Source organism: Ranitomeya variabilis, chromosome 1 (genome assembly GCF_051348905.1).
Source record: "Ranitomeya variabilis isolate aRanVar5 chromosome 1, aRanVar5.hap1, whole genome shotgun sequence".
NCBI classification, from domain to species: Eukaryota; Metazoa; Chordata; class Amphibia; order Anura; family Dendrobatidae; genus Ranitomeya; species Ranitomeya variabilis.
The window spans coordinates 16551124-16568115 of NC_135232.1; the positions used below are offsets into that span (position 1 = coordinate 16551124).

Genomic DNA, 16992 nt, shown 5'->3' on the forward strand with positions numbered 1-16992 from the left:
TGGTCCCTCTTAGAAGCGGAGTACTGTCACGGGATTTATCGCGCCAGAGAGGAGCCACAAGACTGTAGCGTTCACGCACTCCTGCGCTGAAAATAAGCACTTCTTCCTCATATTAGACGGTGCAGGTTTCTTTCAGCAGTGCAGGGGTTAAACTGTTCAGGTTGTAGTCTCTGAAGCTTCCTGCTTGGATGATCTCAGCTGTGCAGTATTAGCCACTCCCTTCTCTTATACTTTCTTGGCACTGGCAATCTAGATTGCCAGTGTTAAGTATTGTGCTTCCTGGTGAGCAGGGGAGGATTCGGTGTTTAGGAGAGTTGTTCTGTGACTGTTGCTTGGTGTTTCGGTTGTGTGCATGTTGCCCATCCTCTCTTATTTTGGTTACCTTCCTTACCTCTGCGGTGTTCCCCTCTGTTGTCTGTGAGTGTATATCTTGTGTGTTTGGTATTTTAAATTATTCCCGTACGCATGTGTTCCCAAAGATAGTAATGAGTTTTTCTTTAACGCACTCATCCTCATGCGCATGCCTGCGCGTATTTGATGGAAATTTGCCGCCTCATAAATTGCAACATGGTGCGTTAGATGTGCCCCGCCGCACACCGCGAAAAGACTCATGCGTAAGCAAACGCGGGCAAATGCATGCAAACACATGCACCTGCGTCTACAATGTTAAAGATATGAAATCAAGAGGCATGCGGATGTATGCGTCAGAAACGGTGCGGACACAACCGCAAATGTGAAACCAGCCTTAGCCATAGTATTGAATACGTATCCAGGTATACTGTATATACTCGAGTATAAGCAGAGGCACCTAATTTTGCCACGGAAAACTGGGTAAGCTTATTGACTCCAGTATATGCTGGGTATGCATTGTCCCATCATCCCTATCCCGCTATGTGTGGCTCCCCAACCCCCCCGTCGCTGTCCTGGTATGTGGCTTCCCCGTCCCGTCGTTGTATGCATGGCTCCCTGCTCCCGTCGTATGCATGGCTCCCTGCTCCCGTCGTATGCATGGCTCCCTCGGTCCCATCGTTGTATGCATGGCTCCCCCGTTCCCGTCGTTGTATGCATGGCTCACCCCCTCCCATACTGGTATTCATGCTTTCCCTTAGAATAAAAAAAATCCTACCCGCCCTCCTCTAGCGTGCCCTCACAGCATCGCGTTGATTCCAGCATGCCATCGCAGAGTCTCCGTTGGTCTGAGTGGAGACGCGTGCATATTCATTACCTTAATGAGCGGTGCCACTTGATCGCCCAGCACAGGAAGAGCTGCCGGCGTTGGGACCAACACCAACTGAGATGCAGCGACGGTGCGGAGGAGGGTGAGTATGATGTCTTCTGGAAGCCGGCGACTGCAGCTGTCACTGCTATAAGAGAAATGAATATTCATTTCTCTTTAGCAGCGGCACATTTACAACCGCAGCCGACGGCAAACTCCCCCTCCCCTGTCGGCTTTCTGGACAATGACTCATGTATAATCCAAGGGGGGTGTTTTCAGCTCAAAAAAATGTGCTGAAGAACTCGGCTTATACACATGTATATACGGTAATTGTCATCGTTATTGCAGCTTTAACCCTTAGACCAATCCAAAGGGCAGAAAAAATCATAAGCGGTTAGCTATTATTCAAGTCAAGTAGATCAAATGTCCTGGTCTACATTCCAATGCGGTAAATGGGAACAATCTGGCCTCATGTTGTTCCTCAATGATTCCTGTATTCGCTGACCTCATAAGGATCCTGATTTCCATTAGGGAAGGGGAGGCACACACTTCTGTCCATACAATACCCCACCACAGGACATCACATAGGATCCATCATACCATAATCCCCCAGTTCCCGATGCGTTTCATCAGTCAAATCATGAGGAATATGGACTTTCAAATGATTAATAGGGGTTGTATCTAATGATATGGGTATAAACCCATTACGTGCTGAGGCAAAGATCCGGTACGCTGGATCTTATGGCGAAGTGATATTTTTGTGTGTTTTTATGTGCGTTGTTTTTGTATTGGTTTTGATTTTTTATATAAAGGGCTCTAATTTTAGCATTAACTATTAAAAGTTATATTTTATTAATCCTACCCTGCTTTCCAACAATACTTTAGATTGGTAGCTATTTTACTTAATTCCTTGTGTATATTCATACACTATTCCTCCCCACTTCCCTGGGAGGGGACAGATAAGGGCTGATTCAGAAGTTCAGCAAGGTATGTGGCCCTGGTGTCTTCACCATCACAAGTAATCTGGGAAGCAGGGATAGCTAGGCCCTGAGTTTTCTGACAACAACATTGTGACGAAAAGGGCACAAAATTTGAGGAAAATAACATCTTGCCAAAAATTAAGCATGCGGGTGGATTAATCATGCTTTGGCGTTGTGTTGCAGCCAATGGCACAGGGAAAATTTCACAGGTAGAGGGAAGAATGGATTCAATAAAACTTCAGCTTTTTTACAGATGGTGGGCAGCACGGTGGCGCAGTGGTTAGCACAGCAGCCTTGCAGCGCTGGAGTCCTGGGTTCTAATCCCACCCAGGACAACATCTGCAAAGAGTTTGTATGTTCTCTCCGTGTTTGCGTGGGTTTCCTCCGGTTTCCTCCCACATTTCAAAGACATACTGATAGGGAATTTAGATTGTGAGCCCCATCAGGGACAGTGATGATAATGTGTGCAAACTGTAAAATGCTGCGGAATATGTTAGCGCTATATAAAAATAAAGATTATTATTATTATGGTGTTGATGTTTGCATCAAGAATTTGTTGAAGGTGAAAAGAGGATGGCTTCTACAAATGGATAATGGTCCTAATCACAAGTCCCAATCAACAATAGACAACCTCAAGAGGCGCAAACTTAAGGTTTTACAATGACCATCACAGTCCGTTAATTGACCATCATTGAAAATCTGCGACGAGACCTCAAAATAGCAGAGGATGCAAGACGCCCCAGGAATCTCACAGCACTGGAAAAATTCTCAGAGGAAGAATGGATGAAAATCCCTCAAATAAGAATTGAAAGACTGTTGTCTGGCTACAACAACCATTTACAAGCTGTGATATTTGCAAAAGGGGGTGCTACTAGGTACTAACCATGCAGGGTGCCCAAACTTGAGCATTTTCCAATTTTCCTTTTTAAAATGTAAAATATGAAAATATACCGTATTTATTTTTTGCCTAAAATACAAAGGAAATTTGTCATCTTTAATTTTAGGCCTTTTAGAGAACATTTAATCTTCAACTTGCTTAACTGTGCACAATAACAGTAATTTTGTGCAGGGGTGCCCAAACTTTTATATGCCATTGTATTCCATCACTGTGTGTTTCCTACAGACAAACTCATGGAAAGAAATTCATCAGAGAGATGTCGCCGTCCTCTGTATTCCCAGGACTCTCCAGAGGAGAATCACAACATCCTGGAGGATCATCAGGTAGACGGAGCTGAGCTCTGTACCGGATCTGTATATGGGGGGACATTTCTGATCGAGGTCATAGATGTCACAGATTTTGGTGGTTTCTTGTATCATGCTGATTGTTACATCTGATATATCAGGAGGAAGATCTGACTAACATTAAAGTGGAGGATGAGACAGAAGAAGAAGCGATGACAAGGGGGGATCAGCCATGTGTGGGCGACGGGAAGGAGGAGATTTCAGTAGATGTTTCCGCAGGTATGTAATAGTGACCGGCGTGTGACGATGATGACCGGTGTGTGATATCATGTAAAAGTCTCCAGTGTAGTGAGGCTTTGTCCGCTGTCCACATCACAGCAGAAACATCCGGTGATGGCGCGGCTGCTCCTGTACGGAGTCTGGTGGTGCACCGATAAATAATGGGGCCGTCTTCACACCTTCTTAATGATTTAGAAAGTATATTTTTAATTTTCCTGATTATGCCTTTTTTAATATTACTTCCATCATTTACTTCCACATTTTCTTACACAAGCCCCGTGGTGCCATATAAACGACCTGAGCTTGTGATTGACAGAATCTGCGCCGGAAGATTCACGATATTGAGGCAGATGGGAGGCGCTGTGGGGTCGGAGTCTGAGCTAATTTTGGTGGAGTCGGTATAAAATGGACTGACTCCTAAAATATATAATAAATTGGGTACAGTAGTTCAGTGCAGTTTGTGGGGAATATTTTTTTCATAAGAATTTGGGAAAGTTATGAAATGTCCTATAAATGTCTGTCCTATTCCTGATCTAAGGTCTAGACTTTTAGCTGAGATGAATCTGTTCTGCAGTTTATGTTCATGATAAGTAGTGAGGCTCCTCCTCTACAGATAAGGGGAAAAATAACAAACACACATGGAAGGAATGCCTGCATTCATCTCAGAATTTCTGGAGTGAACAGGAAAGCAGGATTAAAGAAAGTAAGTACTTCCTAAAGCATATCTAAACTTTCTATAAACTGTGCATAAATCAATAGTCCAGTATATGTTGTCTCTGTATGCTTGATGTTTTAGTTTGTTTTTCCTCTTAGCTCATGTTTGGAGAAATTAGCTGCCCTGATGACTTATATACACTATACATAGAATATAAGGGGAAAAACTGTTTTCTAACCTCTCAAATTCAGAAATACAGTAACAGAATCGATGAGAACATATATATTTGTGTGTGTGTGTTCTGCAATATGATTCAGCACAAACATACTTCCTCGCTCCTCCCCTCTTCATAGACTGTGAAAAAATATGATGTGAAGCATTTAGTGAGCTGTACCCTGAGACAAGCCTGACATTGAAAGTTCAGCATAAAGCTATGTAACATAGTTTACAAACTTTATACTTAGCATCTATCCAATTGATTTATGCAAAGATTGGTTTATTTATATCCTAAATTATACAGTGTATGATTCCATATTATTGCAAGAATTACAATATACCTTATTTTTTTACAGGACAAAAATATTTTGGAGCAAATTTACATAATTACAATTGAAGCATAATTACAATTGAAGCATCTTATGAAGTCAGCTGTATTTGAGCATTTTACAGTGACTCAAGATGAAAAACATTTCGTGTGTCAGTGTATAAGTGACCCAGATGAAAACAAATGTTGTGATGCCAAAATCAGTGCATAGTCAGGCAGTGATAAAAATGCTCCTTCAAGAGATTCCAATCTAAGAATGCTCAGGCAGTGATAAAAATGCTCCTTCAAGAGCTTCCAATCTAAGAAGACATTTACAACACTGCCACCCATAAAGTTACAAAGCTGTGATTGAAAAAGATCACAGTAGCACCAAGAAACCAGAGACCTGCACTTCCTGCCAGGGAAGGAAGAGGAAAGAGCGTCTCAAACATCAGTTACAAGATATTTTGTAAGTGACAAAGTTACTGTAACAATGACAGAAGATGTGTTTGAAAGACAGCTCATCGAGCTTGTGAAGGACTGTGTACCATTATCATTTGCGTGACCAGCTTTTACAGCTCTTAATTGAGAAATGGCCCACCAACTTGGTTTTTCTCTTGAAAGAGAAATTATTAGAAAATTAGTGATTGAAGAAGCCCTTAACCAAAAGGAAGATCTTAAAAAGACTCTCGAGATGCTTTGTATTTCTTAAAATAGATGTCTGCACACGTCACAGAGTGAACTATTTTGCTATCAATGTTCGATGTTTGTGACAACAAGAAAATTGTTGCTAAGACGCTGCCAGTAAAAGATACTAAAGCTCATCACAGCAGCCAGTTTCTTCACACCTTAGTGGAAAAAGTTCGGCAAGATTATGAACTAAAAAAACAGCTGCTTCACACCTCTTTCCTATTCATCACATGTGCTTTGTTGTGCACACGCTGCAGCTGGCAATTAGAGATAAGGCCCCGTCACACTTAGCGACGCTGCAGCGATACAGACTACGATGCCGATCGCTGCAGCGTCGCTGTTTAGTCGCTGTGTGGTCGCTGGGGAGCTGTCACACAGACAGCTCTCCAGCGACCAACGATGCCGAGGTCCCCAGGTAACCAGGGTAAACATCAGGTTGCTAAGCGCAGGGCCGCGCTTAGTAACCCGATGTTTACCCTGGTTACCAGTGTAAAATGTAAAAAAACAAACAGTACATACTCACCTTCGCGTCCCCCGGCGTCCGCTTCCTGCACTGACTGTGAGTGCTGGCCCTAACAGCAGAGCGGTGACGTCACCCATGTGCTGTGCTTTCACTTTACGGCTGGCAGTCAATCAGTGCGGGAAGCAGACGGCAAGGGACCTGACGGACACCAGAATGTGAGTATGTACTGTTTGGTTTTTTTTTACATTTACGATGGTAACCAGGGTAAACATCGGGTTACTAAGCGCGGCCCTGCGCTTAGTAACCCGATGTTTACTCTGGTTACCAGTGAAGACATCGCTGAATCCGTGTCACACACACCGATTCAGCGATGTCAGCGGGACCCCAACGATCAAAAAAAGGTCCAGGCCATTCCGACACGACCAGCGATCTCACAGCAGGGGCCTGGTCGCTGGTACGTGTCAAACATAGCGAGATCGCTACTGAGGTCGCTGTTGCGTCACAAAAGTTGTGACTCAGCAGCGATCTCGCTAGCGACCTCGCTTAGTGTGACGGGGGCTATAGTCTGCAAGAGGGACATGCTGGAAACCTGATTAGAAAAGTGAGGAAATTGGCTATTACTGCCCTAAAATTGATTCCATCTTGAAGAGACGTGCTGGAAAAGGGGCAATTGTGGATCAAGGCACTCGGTGGGGCAGCACTTATTTATTGATTGAGCGATTGCTTGAGCTGAAACCCTCCCTTGTAGATATGGCCAACCCTCAGGTAACACTACATGAAGGCCAATGGACACAGGTGGCTGAATTGAAGGAATTGCTTCATCACCCATTTATAGTGACTAAAAAAGTTACAAGCTGAGATTTAACTCCTGGCATTTTTTATAAAGGAGTGTAAGAACTTGTTGTTTTGCCTGTCCCAAAGACGAGGTTTAATCGCAGATGGCATTGCTGCTTCAATGAAACAGAGAGAGACACTGCTATTAGAAAATAAAATTCTTCTAGCAGCTGTTTATGTGGACCCGAGTCATCGTATATTGCTGGATGATCAACAGCTTACTAAAGGAAAATAAGCTTTGATTGAGGGTAGCAGTTAGGATGAGCTACAGGACGGCCAAGAAAAAGAGGACTCTGGTCCTGCCAGTGCTGCTGCCGTTCCTTCATCCTCATCAGATGAGAAGTTTGATTTCGACAAGTATTTGAACGACCTGGAGCAGGCAAAGTGTTTCCGAAGAGAAAAAGATTCCACTCCCATAGAAAACAGATTGACCATATTTCAGCAACGTTTTTCACTTGCTCTCAAAGAAGTAGAAGAGTTCAATCGTTCATCAAAACTGACTGCACGATGCAATTCATTTATACCCTGAAATTGTTAGAGATGTCGCCCATGTGGTTACTGCTTTGCCACCAACCCAAGTTAGTCTAGCCTTAAAATAATTAGGTCAGATGTGAGGTCATTATGAAGGAGGATCTGGAGGCGATACTATTTCTCAGAACAAATTCATAGACTGCACAAATGCTATTCAGTAAGTTTTTGTTGAAAACTTTTTTTTTTTTTACACTTACTACAGAGGGTATAATACATTGTAAATATGAAAAAGTTTTTTTGTTCTAAAATTGTATTCCAATAAATATATTTTATGTTCTATCATAATAATGATTAAAAGCCTGATGTTACCATTTTACCACAGTAAATTTGTCACTTAAACTTAAACATGAGCCATGTATGAGGGAGTCGGTGTCATGGAAATTGAGGAGTCAGAGTTGGAGTCGGAGATTTAGCCTACTGACTCCACAGCCCTGGTCTGTCTTATGATCCGACGGTGTCTCTCTTTTTAGGCTTGTATAAATGCACGGTCAACCAGTGTTGTGCACCACTGATAAGAAGGACACCACTGAACAGAGTCCGCAGTAACTCGGCTGCCTCATTATAGTGAATGGATCTCTCGGGATGTCATCTGAATCACATATTTTTTAGATTTAGATGGAAACCCCGATGTAAGTGCTCAGCGTAGAGCCTTGCAGGTTAAATACTATCCAAAAAGTTCTTTACCCCAAAATGCCACCAATAAAAGCTTCTACTCAACCCAAAAAAAACAAGTCCCCACTCAGATTCCTCATTTGTTAACAGAAATATTGGGGGTGTCCACATTACTGGTACTACAAAGGCTCTGGAAAAGTGATGTGGCTCCCACCAACAGAAATCCAGCAAAATCTGCGCTTCCAAATACCCCTCCTCCTGAACCCCAGTGTGCCTAAACCACAGTTAGTATCCACATGTTTGGCATTACTGTAGTGAGAAGAACCCAGTTAATTTACGGGTTAATATCTTCAGAATTACGGAGCACCACAACGTGCTGGGCACTACAATGTACGGGCACCACAATGTACGGGCACCACAACGTACTGGGCACTAAAATGTACTGGGCACTACAATGTACAGGCACCACAACGTACCGAGTACTAGAATGTACGGGCACTATTATGGCATATTTTCATTTAGCAACATCCACTGCTGCTTGTTTCTGGAAATCACACATGGAGTCAAAATCGTCACCACACCTGTAGATAAATTCTGAGAGTGGTGTAATTTTCAAAATGGGGTCAATTGAGAGGGGATTCTCTTCTTCTGCCACTTAGGGGCTCTGTATATGGAGTCCGCAAACTATTCTGTGAAAATTTGTTCTCCAAGTCTCAAATAGCACTTCTTCCCTCCTGAGTCTCACCATGTGGCTAAGCAGTACTATACAGCCACATAAGGGGTATTGTCACATTCAGCAGAAATTGTGTAACAAATTATGTGATCATTTTTACCCTTTTCCTTTGTGAAAATGAAAAATTTGGGGCCAAAACAACATGGGGGGATGGGGGATTCATTTGTAACCTTTTCAAGACCTTGGAGTTTTTCGTTTTTGCATTTCTGTTTTTTGTTCCTTGTCCTCCCAGAGCCATACATTTTTTTATTTTTTTGGTCAATATGTCCATGTGAGGACTTATTTGCAAGATGAGTTTTACTTTTGAACTACATCATTGGTTATACCATATTGTGTACTGGAAAATGGGAAAAAAAATACAAAGTGCGGTGAAATTTCAAAAAAAGTGCAATTCACCAATTGCTTTTTGGATTTTTTTTTTTACCATTTTCCTAAATGCTAAAACTGCCCCACGACTATGATTCTCCTGGTTATTATGAGTTCCCAGACACCAAACATGTCTAGGTTCTTTAGATTTTTTTCACCACTTAAAAAAAAAAAAAAAGTTTGCAAAATATATATATATATATATATATATATATATATATATATATATATATATATATATATATATATATATATATATATATTATTTTGGACTAGGTGAGGGTAGATACGATCTTTATATCGCCTGTTATTGCATTTTATTGCAATGTTGCAGCAACCAAAAAAATGTAATTCTGGCATTTAGATTTTTTTAACGTTACGCTGTTTACCAATCAGATTATTTTTACATTTTGATTCTGAACGCGGCGATAAATGTGTATTTTTTTATATATATATTTTTTTATATATATATTTTTGATTTATTTTAAATTGTGGCGATTTGAACTTTTATATTTTTTAATTTTCTTTTTACTTTTCACTAACTTCAGTAGTCTCCATGGGAGACTAGAAGCTGCGATCATCTGATTGACTGTGCTACATGTAGCAGGGCTGAAACCCTGCTCTGTGTAGCAGAAATGCTCATTTGCTATGAGGGCCGTCCACAGGAAGGCGCTCATTGTAATTTGACATTAACAACAACAGGGGTCCCCTGCAGGCCCCGGGTTGTCATGCCAACCCATCGGCGGGGTTTTTGACGTGCTTCTAGCGGAAGCATGTTGTCAGATTGATAACGGCATTTAATATGTTAACAGCCGTGGGTGGATCACAATTCCACCAGCCGCTGTTACGGGCGCATGTCAGCTGATGAAATCAGCAGACGTGCCAGATAACAAGCGGGCTCAGCGCCGAAGCTCCCACATAAAGTGATAGTGGTCAGAATTGTAAAATGAGGCTTGGCCATTAACTTACATAATGTACAAAGTGGCTTGATCCTGAAGGAGTTAATGTGCCTTCAGTGCTATTGCAGGCTTCCAAGGTTTCCTATCCTGCCCTTAGGTAAACTGAGGACATGATTACTGCTTGACTGCTCCTGGATATAGGGCCACCTTTGTGACTAGTCGATCTCATTTGTATATGGTACTGAAATGTTAACATTCCATTTTTAAGTGCATGGACACTTTTCTACATTAAGGGCATGATTGGAAGCTTGCTACAATAGTGAATGGATATGATGGTACATTAAAGGGGTATATGACTGGTTCCTTTAAGAACTGTCTCTTTGCTGTCTAATCTATGCCACCTGTCACGACTCGGTTATCGAGTGTCCCGGGACCAGGGTCTCCTTCCCTGTCCCTAACCATAGGGGGCGTCCTAGCTCGCCCTGTTCCCCGGATTACTTCTGATGGTGAAGATGACAGGGCCACGTACCTAGCCTTAGCTCCAGAATCCACCCTCAGTCTGTACCCTTCTCCACTCTTGTGTGTGTGGGGCTAGTAGTGTACCATAATACAATAATAAGTGGTAATACCAACAAGGATAAAGGAAAATACCAAACATACAAATATACTCACACAAACAGAGGGATGTATTGGGGAGTGGAGAATGGGGAAAAACCAAAGTAGGAGAAGAAAAGGAATTCTCACACACTGAAAACCAAGCAACAGTCACAGATAAAGCCACCAAACGTCTTCTCCAGTAACAACCACCAAAAACCTCCAGCCATGCAGCATAAGCTACTCTGACAGTGAGTGCTAACCAGGGCCCAGATTATATAGGGGATGGGAGTCGCTAACAGTGCACAGCTGAGAGCCTAAATGCTCCAGGAGCTCTCAACAGAGCTGATTAACCCCTGCACTGCTAAAAGAAACTTACACCATTTAATATGAAGGTGAAGTGCTTCTCATCAGTGGAACAATAGGAGAAATCAGATGCTACGGTCTTCTGACTCCTCTCTGTCATGTAAACCCGTGAAACCACCCCTGACTTGTGCCATTGTTAACAGTTTATAAGTGTTATTCACTTTACCCATCATTATGCTAATATTATGGCATGTAAATAAAACAAAGGTATAAACTGGGATATAGACTGGTGTGCATGTAGCGTGTAAGCGCACGTTCACACTGGCCACTGTACAGGAAAAAAAACAAAGACAGAAACAATGATTGAATATCCTGAATTAAATAAATAACAATAGTGCATGAAAATAATATAGGTTACTTAGTTAACATGTTTTTTGATTAAAAAAATGCAAAAACCATCCCACCACGTCACTGTGACCGTAGTTGGGACAGTCCTAACTCTAATATTAAAAACCTTACTGTTTTTGTCAAGTGGCATGTCGTTGTCTTCCTTATTACCGGTCTTTTCACCGACTGCTGTTTTAATTGTAAGCTTCATAAAATATATTTAGAAATCTCTTTTGTGTTGTAGATTAGATGTGATTTTTTTCAATCTTTCATCCTCAGGAAATCCATGTGAGAATAACGGTTTATCACTGAATTGTAAAAAAGTAGATATCGGGAAGCATTCTAATGGAGAAAACCTCACTACCCTTCATGGACGTCCTGGACTTCACAGTACTTCACTTTCTTATAATCCTCCTAATCACGAGGAACCCTCTCCTGAGCAATCTCGCATTGTAACCATAATTCCAGGTGACAACATGGATACAAGATTTCAGTGTGAATTTACTAAACGCTCAGATTTTTTAACACAAAGAAAGCACAAAGGAGAGAAGTTATACTCCTGTCCAGAATGTGGGAAATGCTTTATAGCTAAATCACGATTAGTTACACATGAGAGAAGTCACACAGGAGTGAAGCCATATTCATGTTTAGAATGTGGGAAATGCTTTACATATAAAGGGAATCTTCTTATACATCAGAAAATTCACACAGGAGAGACTCCATATTCATGTTCAGAATGTGGGAAATTTTTTAGCCATCAATCACATCTTGTCATACATCTAAGAATTCACACAGGGGAGAAACCATTTTCATGTTTAGAATGTGGAAAATGTTTTACAAATAAATCTGACCTTGTTAAACATGAGAGAACTCACACAGGAGAAAAGCCGTATTCATGTTCATTTTGTGAGAAATGCTTTACAGATAAATCAAATCTTGTGCAACATGAGAGAAGTCATAGCGAAGAAAAGCCGTATTCATGTTCAGAATGTGGGAAATCTTTTAAGCTTAAATCATGTCTTGTTAAACATCAGAGAATTCATGCAGGAGAGAAGCCATATTCATGTTCAGAATGTGGGAAGTGCTTTACAGATAAAGGGAATCTTATTAAACATCAGAGAATTCATGCAGGAGTGAAGCCGTATTCATGTTCAGAATGTGGGAAATGCTTTACAAATAAATCAGGCCTTGTTAAACATGAGAGAACTCACACAGGAGAAAAGCTGTATTCATGTTCATTTTGTGAGAAATGCTTTACAAATAAATCAAATCTTGTGCAACATGAGAGAAGTCATAGCGAAGAAAAGCCGTATTCATGTTTAGAATGTGGGAAATCTTTTAAGCATAAATCATGTCTTGTAAAACACGAGAGAAGGCATTCAGGAAATAAACTGTAATTGTTCTGTGTTTTTTAAATGTTAATAAACATTTCTCACCATAAATGAGTACACCCCCTTTGATCGGTAAGATTTTAATTAATATCTCACTGAACACAAGAACAATTTCAAAAATTTTGCCAATACTGAGTTTCATAGAACTTTTTTTTAATAACATAAAGTAAGACTAATAATATAAATTTCATTACAAAATCTTCAGTTTTACTTAAATTAGTTGATGCAAAAATGAGTGCATCCCAAAAGCTACATCTAGCATTTTGTATGGTTTCCATGATTTTTAAGCACAGCATGAAGTCTTTCTAGGCATGGAATGGGCAAGTTGGTTGCATAATACATTATCTTTTTTCCCTTCTTCAAGAACTAGCTCTCTTTTTGCCTGGATGATGGATGAAGAGTGATGATAACTTGACTCTTCAGGATTCACCATAGGTGTTTGGTGGGTGTCAGGGATTTATTGGTGTGTCCCACTTTTAGTTCCGGTTAGGAACTTGCAGCTCTCTGGCTCCCCCCTTACCCTCAGGTCTGTCAGGGAACTGCAACTAGGATAAGTAGTCGCCAGAAAGGCTGCCTTGCCGTGTACTGGCTATTGGACACTCTGCAGTGAGGGCGATATGTATATTCCCAGTCTCAGGCAGGAGATACACACAAAAACCTCTGTTCTGTCACTGCCAGGGTCTCCCAAATTCCCCAGAACACTTTGCTACCACCAGCTCCTCGTTTGATATTAAAACCAAAATCGGGACAGGAACCCACCCACAAGGTAGCGTAATTTAGCACGGAGAACATGGCGGTTCGTTCACAGAGCAAGGAAAAACAAAACTAGTACATTTTATAGATTTAATCCAGAAAATATAGGCACTGTTTACAAAAATACAAAATATATTACAAAAGAAGACAAAATACAGTATATACAAAAGAGTTACAAAATAAAAGGATTAAGATAAGAACTTACTACATCTCAGTCACTGGTATGACATGCGGATGAGGGGAGGAGAATCTTCCAAAGGGAAAATGGTACATAAGCACAGCTTCCTGCTAGCTGCTTCTCCGGGCAAATGACACCCCCCTATTTGAACATCTGAGCTTTATATCTTTGCCCAAAACCAAGGGTCTCCCCCTGTGCTGACCTCACTGGTTGGCTGGATACACCCCCTTTGGAAAGTTATTAAAAACCTGCATATCATATCTCGGGCTGGGGAGATCACAGAGTGACGACAGACGTATCATATGTTTGCTTATGAATTTCTCTTTAATTTAAGACCAAGCATGGCCTGTTGTGAATTCCGTTCTTGGGCTCCATCCTGTGGTTGCGAATGGTATTTTTGGGAGTTCTGCTCTTGGGCTCCCTCTGGTGGTTTCAAGTGGAACTTAGCAGCTGTGTTCACTAATCGGTACTCTGGCCTTGTTATTTAACTGAAATAAATAAATAAAGACACCGCGCTAACTAGATGTGAAAGCAATAAGATGAGATGAGGAAGTGGACATAGCATACTCCTCTGGGAGCGCCGGTGTGTTTTTTCTTTGTTAATTTTGTTATTTAACTGGACTTTTGGCTGTAGTGGATGCCAGCTGTCAATGTTTCTCCTGTGGATTCAGTCCTTTCCTGGAAGCTCTCTGTTGGCCAGTCCATTTTCAGCTTAAGATAAGTTCTGCTAGTTTTTGGGTGTTTCCCTGCTTATGACCTTCTGTTCAGTTTAAGTTATGTCTCTTTTGTCCAGCTTGGCATTATGAAATATTCCGGCTAGTTGGAAGCTCTGGGGTCGCAGATTTGCCCCTCCACACCGTGAGTCGGTGTGGAGGTTATTTTTTGTAAACTCTGCGTGGACTTTTAGTTTTTATACTGACCACACAGTAGCCTTTTCTATCTCGATAGTATTGGCCTCCTTTGCTAAAATCTAGTTTCATTTCTGAGTTTGTCATTTCCCTCTCCACTCACCATCAATATTTGTGGGGGGCTATCTTCCTTTGGGGGTTTCTCTGAGGCGAGATAGTTTTCCGTTTCCATCTTCAGGGGTAGCTAGTTCTTAGGCTGTGCAGAGGCGTCTAGGCAGAGTTAGGTACGCTCCACGGCTATTTCTAGTGTTGGTGTTAGGAGTAGGGATTGCGGTCAGTAAAGTTACCACCTCCTCAGAGCTAGTATATTATTTGTTTTACCCACCAGGTCATTTCAGTGCTGCTCCGTATTCACTAGGTCATAACAATACAGCTGGCCACAATGTGTTAAATACATCTCAAAAGAGGGAAGAGAAAGTTGTTTTTTTTCTAGTTGCTTGTTTCGTCCTTTTTTTTCCCCTTGATTTTTGGATGGTGCAGGAGCTTGGTGCTGATATGGAGGTTCAGGGTCTGTCTGCGCGTGTTGATCATCTCGCTGCAAGGGTACAGAGTATCCAAGACTATGTTGTCCAAACTCCTGTTTCTGAGCCTAGAATTCCTATCCCTGATTTGTTTTCTGGGGATAGATCTAGGTTTTTGAACTTTAAAAATAATTGCAGATTATTTTTTGCTCTGAGACCCCGTTCCTCTGGTGACCCCATTCAGCAGGTGAAGATTATTATTTTTCTGCTGCGTGGTGACCCGCAGGACTGGGCATTCTCCCTTGAGCCAGGGAATCCTGCAGTGCTCAATGTAGATTCATTTTTTCAAGCACTTGGACTGCTTTATGACGAACCCAATTCTGTGGATCAGGCAGAAAAATTTTTGCTGGCGCTGTGTCAGGGCCAGGAAGCAGCAGAGATATATTGTCAGAAATTTAGAAAGTGGTCTGTGCTTACAAAATGGAATGAGGATGCCCTGGCGGCTATTTTCAGAAAGGGTCTTTCTGAAGCCCTTAAAGATGTTATGGTGGGGTTTCCCACGCCTGCTGGTTTGAACGAATCAATGTCTCTGGCCATTCAGATTGATCGGCACCTACGTGAACATAAGGTGGTGCACCATATGGCGGTGTCCTCTCGGCAGAGTTCTGAGTCTATGCAATGTGATAGCGTTTTGACGAGAGCAGAACGGCAGGAGTTCAGACGTCAGAATGGGCTGTGTTTTTACTGTGGTGACGCTACTCATGCTATCTCTGACTGCCCGAAGCGAACTAAGAGGGTTGCTAGGTCGGTTACCATCAGTACTGTACAGCCTAAATTTCTCTTGTCTATTACCCTGATTTGCTCATTGTCGTCCTTTTCTGTAATGGCATTTGTGGATTCTGGCGCTGCCCTGAACTTATTGGACCTAGAATTTGCCAGGCGCTGTGGGTTTTCCTTGGAGCCTTTGCAGAGTCCTATTCCCTTGAGGGGGATTGATGCTACGCCATTGGCCAAGAATAAACCTCAGTACTGGACACAGTTAGCCATGAACATGGCTCCAGCACATCAGGAAAATATTCGCTTTCTGGTGTTGCATAATTTGCATGATGTGGTTGTGCTGGGGTTTCCATGGTTACAGGTACATAATCCAGTGCTAGATTGGAAATCTATGTCTGTGACTAGTTGGGGTTGTCAGGGGATACATATTGACATTCCTCTGATGTCAATTTCCTCGTCCCCTTCTTCTGAAGTTCCTGAGTTTTTGTCGGATTTCCAGGATTTATTTGAGGAGCCTAAATCCAGTCCTCTGCCTCCTCATAGGGACTGTGATTGCGCTATTAATTTGATTCCTGGCTGTAAGTTCCCTAAGGGTCGACTTTTCAATCTGTCTGTGCCAGAGCATGCCGCTATGCGGACTTATGTAAAGGAGTCCTTGGAGAAGGGGCATATTCGCCCGTCTTCGTCACCGTTGGGAGCGGGGTTCTTTTTTGTTGCCAAGAAGGATGGCTCCTTGAGGCCCTGTATAGATTATCGCGTTCTCAATAAGATCACGGTCAAATTCCAGTACCCTTTGCCTTTGCTCTCTGATTTGTTTGCTCGGATTAAAGGGGCTAGCTGGTTTACCAAGATTGACCTTCGAGGGGCGTATAATCTGGTCCGCATCAAACAGGGTGATGAATGGAAAACAGCATTTAATACGCCCTAAGGCCATTCTGAATATCTTGTGATGCCTTTCGGGCTCTTTAATGCTCCATCTGTGTTTCAGTCCTTTATGCATGATATTTTCCGGGAGTATTTGGATAAATTTATGATTGTATATTTGGATGATATTTTGTTTTTTTCTGATGATTGGGAGTCTCATGTGAAGCAGGTCAGGATGGTATTTCAGATTCTTCGTGCTAATACACTGTTTGTGAAGGGGTCTAAGTGCCTTTTTGGAGTTCAGAAGGTTTCTTTTCTGGGGTTCATTTTTTCTCCCTCGGCTATTGAAATGGACCCTGTTAAGGTCAAGGCTATTTATGATTGGACTCAGCCCACATCTGTGAAGAGCC

The 16992-nt window shown here is 41.9% G+C and overlaps 1 protein-coding gene across 1 annotated transcript in view; it reads left to right on the forward strand.

The window, feature by feature from the left end:
• LOC143793404 (uncharacterized) overlaps positions 1–16992 on the forward strand; it is a 229410-nt gene that overhangs the window by 172829 nt on the left and 39589 nt on the right. The window contains exons 9-11 of the mRNA XM_077280351.1: positions 3320–3417; positions 3540–3657; positions 11530–12644. Of these exons, the coding sequence (XP_077136466.1) occupies positions 3320–3417; positions 3540–3657; positions 11530–12644 (1331 nt within the window). The remainder of the gene's footprint in view (positions 1–3319; positions 3418–3539; positions 3658–11529; positions 12645–16992) is intronic.